At 62.4% G+C, this 6,000-nt stretch overlaps 1 protein-coding gene across 4 annotated transcripts in view; it reads right to left on the bottom strand.

Annotated features, from left to right (window-relative positions):
• CAMK2B (calcium/calmodulin dependent protein kinase II beta) overlaps nt 1-5,707 on the bottom strand; it is a 62,046-nt gene extending 56,339 nt beyond the window's left edge. For 3 of the 4 annotated variants that reach the window (XM_036246136.1, XM_036246135.1, XM_036246137.1), the window contains exon 1: nt 5,486-5,593. In XM_036246136.1, coding sequence (XP_036102029.1) covers nt 5,486-5,550 — 65 coding nt within the window. In that variant the 5' untranslated portion in view covers nt 5,551-5,593. Of the gene's footprint in view, nt 1-5,485 lie in introns of all 4 variants that reach the window. The other variant, XM_036246134.1, reaches the window with a different exon arrangement.
• Between the last annotated feature and the right edge of the window lie 293 nt (nt 5,708-6,000).

Raw genomic sequence — 6,000 nt, forward strand, 5'->3', positions numbered from 1 at the left:
CCTGACTGGGAATCGAACCCAGACCTCAGTCCACGGGACGACGCTCCATCCACTGAACCACACCGACCGGCCATCAGATGATTCGCTCAAGGAAAAGGACTGTGTGCACCAGGAACCACCATGCAGGCTGCGACCCTGCCGCTCAGGACACGAGCCCCGGGAGGCTGGGCAGCTGGCAGCCACTCTGACATAAAAGCAAGTTCCTATTTTAAACAGATCCCAATCTTTATGTGAATGAAATATGCATCTCACGTAACATGCCAGTGTGATCGTTTTCGGAAACCTCGTTGACACATATGCGCTCTGTGTCTGCACTAACACGGTCACTTGCAGCGGTGAAGGATGTTTTTAAAATAATCAAATCAGATTCCATTTTTGTCGGGGTCAGAGAGAAAATCAAATTTTTGAAAATATATTTGAAATCTGCAGGAAGGCCAGTGTCTTGCTGGGACCAGGTGGTCTCGGGGAGCCGAGGGAGGGATGAGGTGTGTCCCAGGAGCGAGGCGCCCTCACCGCAGGGTCTGCCCTATGAGCACTGAGGTTCCAGGTGGCTGGGTGCGCACCCGTAAGGAACCATCTCTGTTAGGGACGCTTCTGGGTTAGAAGAAAGTCCGACGTCACGTGTCTCCCCCCAGCTCTCTCGGGGCAGCCTCCTAACCACAACGGAGAACAACACGTTCTTGGCCGAGTACAAAGGGCCATCGCTGCTGAGCTCCACCGCTGTGCCCTCCCCGTGACCCCGGGAGCCCCACTTCAACACAGGGCCTCTCACCCTCTGTCATGCGTGTCAGAGGACGGGCCCCCACACATACACACGTGTCCCTGCTTCTGAGGGGGCTGGCAGACACGGTAAGAAGGCTGGTGTGGCGCGACCGTCATGACAGAGGGCCGGGGGCCAACAGGTCCAGGATCATGCATATGGAGGTTCCACCTGCGTTTCTAAAATCGGGTGTGTATGCACCCTGGCCGGTCTGGCTCAGCGGTTAGAGCGTCGGCCTGCGGACAGAAGAAGCCGGGTTTGATTCCGACCAAGGGCATGTACCTCGGTTTTGGTTTGTTCCCGGGCCCGGGGGGGGGGGGGGTTGTGCAGGAGGCAGCCAATCAGTGTGTCTCTCTCACATCAATGTTTCTCTCTCTCTCTCCCTCCCTCCCTCTAACTCCATCTGAAGATAAATGGAAAAATATCCTTGGGTGAGGATTTTTAAAAATTAAAAAATAAAACAAAGCCGTGCATGTGTGATGTGCACAGTGCGTGTCCGTGCGACGCAGGGATCCCACCCACACAACCTACCCCGGTGTGGAGACCGTCCAGAGTCCTCTGGGGAACGAGGAGACACTGAGTGAAGAGTCACATTCACTGCACATACGTGTGAATTGCTTTTTTCTTTTTTACAAGACAATACTGTCCTTGTAGTTTAATTAATAAAATAAAATTTCAAGACTGACTGGTCCCAAATGGGGTCAGAGTGTTGGCTGTCATGGAGAGACAAGTCCATGGAGCCCGGGACAGCACCTCGTGTTGGAAAGGCACAAGGATAGTCTGATGAACAGCCTGCTACAGACAGGTGAGGGCCTGAGGAGCTGAGGGTCAGAGCAGACCACAAGCCAGTGAGATAACAGCACCTTTAAAACACAGAGCAGGGCACGGCCGTGAGCTCCTCAGAGGAGCGGGTCCCGGCGCCACGGCCTGTGCGCACACTCGGGCCTGTGTCCTCTCCCCTCTCCTGTGAACTGCTGGTGCCCGCAGACCGCGTACAGTGCGGGCGGCTGTCACCAGAGGAGAAAGAGTGCAGGTAGCAAGCACGCGCTATATTCTTAGTTCTCAGCAAAGTAGGTTACGGTATAAAAATACCGCTCGGTAGTAACTGAGCGAGCACCACCTTTGTGTGCTCCCTGCAGCAGTCGACGTGCTCCGTCTGCAAACCCTCCTCGCCGAGTCCGGGCTCCAGCGCCCGGCTGGCCATCCCGCCCTGAGCAGGAGTGGGCACCGAGGGGTCACAGCTGCGGGCAGGGGCCTGAAGCCCCACATTTGTGAGGGGCTGCCGGGTGTGTCAGATGGTGCCAGGTGCTCAGTAAAGACAAACTGGGGGTCTGAGATGTAACCTCACCAAGCAGCAGGGGAATGAGCTGTGTGACCACTGGAGGCAGAAGGAACAGCACAAGCAAAGGCTCTGGGGCAGGAAGGCTGCGGGTGGGAGGAGCATGCTCCATGGCTCCTCCCCCCAAAACCCTCAGTTCCTGGCTTCAGAGCTCAGAGACCAGACCCTGTCTGCCCAGAGTGTCTGGGCTCCATCTGTTAGCTGCCTCGCCGGCCACTGGCCAGCTGAGTGAACGGGGCCTGCCTCAGCAAGGGTCACACCGAAGACAGACCGTGGATGGACTCAAGGGCACACCAAGGTCAGCTCTGGACTGGACCAGAGGTCGGGCCTCCTCGCTTCGGGGCAAGTCACCCACCCTCCCTCAGCGTCATCTCTGCGAAATGCTGGGGGTACAGGGGTCTTCTGGTCAAATAATTAAATGAAACCACAGGTTCAAGGCGACATGCTCCTTAGAGGTTGTCACAGGAGGTCCATGAACCCAAGTTACATTCAACACCTCACGGGAGCTGCTTTCTTATGGGGAGCACCCATATTTTAAAGGAGACAACCCCAAAAGTGGCAGGCTCTGACCTAACGAAGGCCCAGCGCACACGACCCCAGAGAGGGCACAGACCGGCCAGTGGGACACTCCCCGAGACCTGCAGGCCTGGTCCCAGCACACCCACCACAGGCTGGAGAGGGGACAACCCCAAACAACCCAGATGGCCACCAGGGGTGGGACAGCCCAGAGGTCGCCGGGTCAGCACACACCCCTGCCCATGACGCTCAGCCCAGGGCAAACACAAGTTTCAGGATTTTTATGTACAGCTTCAAGGACACGCACGAAGAACCCTACATGTTATAATGGACACTGACACCTGTGGGTAAAAGAGCCCAACAGGGTCGGGGGACAAGCACCACAGCAGGACAGCTGGAGGGAAACCGGGTCGCGTTCATCACTGAGGCTTCACGGCTGGGAACAAAAGGTGACTCAAAGCCACAATGGTAAAAGAGTAACAGTTTCCAGTTCAGGGTAGAAGAGATACAAGTGTTTACCACCCCTGGAAGTTTTCTTGGTTTTAAAAACCACACTGCTGGCCGACCTGTGCTGGCCCGAGCACTTACTGCCTGCGCTGCGCCTGTCTGGGGACCCCCTGCTCCAGGTGGCTCTTCACCCAGGACCTGAGCCAAGTCAGGCTGGTGTCCAGCTGGACAAGTGAGGGCAGAGCCCCAGAAAAGAGCTCCTTTGGTCCTCAGACCCTATGGCCCAAATCCTGAGCAGAGGCAGCAGTTGGGGGGGGGGGAGAAGGGGGGAGAAGGGTGGAGAAGGGGAGGGGCAGGAGGGGAGAAGCTGGGCCCACATCACGAGGGCAGCTGTGGGCCAGTGGCCTGGCCCTTCCCGGGCAGGGAGCTCAGCGTCGCCTGACTGGTGCCAGGGGCTGCAGCTTTAAATAAACTTGGACGAGTCCACCTGGGCCGGAAGCAACAGCAACTGTGCCTCGGACAGGCCAGCACCGCCCGCAGCTGGCCAGCATGGCCACCGTGGGCCCCAGCCCTGGGCTCACACTACGTGCCCAGCCTCCTCCTGCCCAGGTTGCCCTCACAGGACCTGGAGCCTATGGGGCAGAACTGAAGCCCTCCTGGCCCCTGGATGCTTCACCCGCAGGCCCCTGGCCCCCTCCACAGCTCGGCTCCCCTAGCCACTCCGGCCCCCATCCCTGGGCTGCACAGGCAGCCGCCGCTGCTCTTGTCCCTGCAGACGGACAGGAGAATCGGGGTAGCAGCCCAGCATGTGCCTGTCTGCTCTACAGGGTCTGCCACCCCCTCTCTATTCCCGAGGACAGCACCTCCAGCCCCCAGTGAGGGTGAGTGGCAGCAGGCAAGTGACCACCCGCTGCTGGAGCCTGGAGGTGGGGGCCACCCTGCACAGCCATGGACCCGAGAGGGTCACAGAAAAGTCAAGACAGAGGGCAGCAGAACGTCAGGTTGAGGAAACAGGGTGCACCTGCAAGGGTGAGGATGGGGTGCCCCTAGGTACAAGCAGAGAAACACCACCACCACCTGCCCCATCTGAAGACCCCCAGCCCATGCCGGCCTCACAGGCCTGGGGGAAGACCAGGGAGAAGCTGAGCCTCCCCTTCCCTCTGCTCTGCTCTCCAGGTCCAGACACCCAGCCAGCCCCCATCCGAGGGATGGGAGCTCACCAGGGGCTCCCTCATGCCACCCCCTCAGCCCCCAGGCCCGGTGCATCCTCCCCCCACATGCAGGGTGAGGTGGGGAATTTGCACACGCCCACACTCCTCCCAGCTGGGCACCCACAATCATCAGTGACCAGCATCACTGGCCAACACGAGGCATCACTACAAACGTGCTTTCAGAAAGGGGAAATGAGGATCAAACCCTGATGTGTAAGAGGAAGCCTCCAGCGCCACGCGGAGGGATGGAGGACGGTGGAGGGCGGCGGAGGAGGCTGGGGCTGGAGCAGCCGCCCTGACTCGCGGAGCAGACAGCCGGCCACAGCGGAGCCCCTGGGGGCCTCAGCATTCGCGACCCTGGACCCTCGGCAGAGCCCAGGGCCCACACCGCTCGTGTTGGCGGGCACAGCCAGGAGCCACCTGTTCCCCGCGAGTTCCTACCTGCGCAGAGCCCTTCCCACCAGCACCGCGAAACAACCCTAAATCCGGCCCCATCCACCGCGGTGACCCCGAAATCAGGGACCCGTCAGACTCCCTACTTCGCCTCCTCATCTCCAGCCCAGTGATGTGACCCAACCTCCCTCACCTCGGTCCCCAGCTTTCTAGACTCCTCTTTCCGGAAGGATCTGGGGGAAAATCCCCCAGAACCCAGATTCCCCGGGGGCACCCGCGGCAGAGGCGGTCTCCACGAGCCCGAAGCGCCAGGAGCCCCCACCCCCACCAGCACCGATGAAGCCATGCGGAAGAGCGGGAGCTGTGCAGGTCCTGGCGCCCCCGCACTGGCTGCTCGGTGGGGGTGGGGACAGCGAGGCCCACGCGGGGACGACCCTTGGGCCCTGGCCGCCCCCTACCCCGCGCTCTAGGCCCCGCAGCCACACCACGCGCCCCTCCTCTCTGACCTCCCGCCACCAAATGCGTCACGTCTGCCCAGCACTCGGAGAACACCTGCTGCCACCCCCGCCGCGCCGGGCCCGGCGCCCCGAGCCTGGGGCTTCTGGCCCGGCGGCCGCGCTGGGCAGGGCCACGAAGGGCCGCGCACGCTAAGGTCCGGCTGCTGGGCCCGGGGCCCGGGGGTCGGGGCCGCGCGGGGCCGTGCGCTCCGGGCCCGGAGGAGCCGGGGACGCGCGGGGCTGCAGTGCGCCCGGAGTCGGCGGCGCGGAGGGTCCGGGTCTCCAGAGTCCCGGCCCTGCCCGCGCGCGCCGCGGCTCTTACTTGCCAATATCCTCGTAGAGCTGGTACTCGTCTGTGAAGCGGGTGCAGGTCACCGTGGTGGCCATGGCGGTAACGGACGGCCTCGGCGTGCGCTCTACTGCACTCGGGCGGCGGCGACTCCGGCTCCCGTTCGCGGGCACGGCGGCGACACGGGCGCGGGCGCGGGCGACACCTCGGCTCGCGGCGCCGGGCGGGGGCCGGACTGGGCTGCGAGCGCACGCGAGATCTGCGCGCTCCGTCCCCGCCAGGAACGCGCCGCACACCTACGCGCGGGGAGCGCGGGGAGCGCGGGGAGCGCGGGAGCCTCTGTCACTGCCGCCGCTCCTGCCCCGCCCGCCGCCCCCTGCGCGAGCCCCGCACCCGAGCCCGCGCCCTGCACACGCACACACCCTGCGCCCGCGCCCTCAACTGAATCCACGTTCTGCACACTCACCGGCTCCCTGCACACGCGTCCACAGCCTGTAACCCCTGCACACGCACCTGCGTCCTCACCTGACCCTGCTCCCAACACACGC

The sequence above is a fragment of the Molossus molossus genome, unplaced genomic scaffold, assembly GCF_014108415.1.
Source record: "Molossus molossus isolate mMolMol1 unplaced genomic scaffold, mMolMol1.p scaffold_m16_p_7, whole genome shotgun sequence".
Taxonomy (NCBI): Eukaryota; Metazoa; Chordata; class Mammalia; order Chiroptera; family Molossidae; genus Molossus; species Molossus molossus.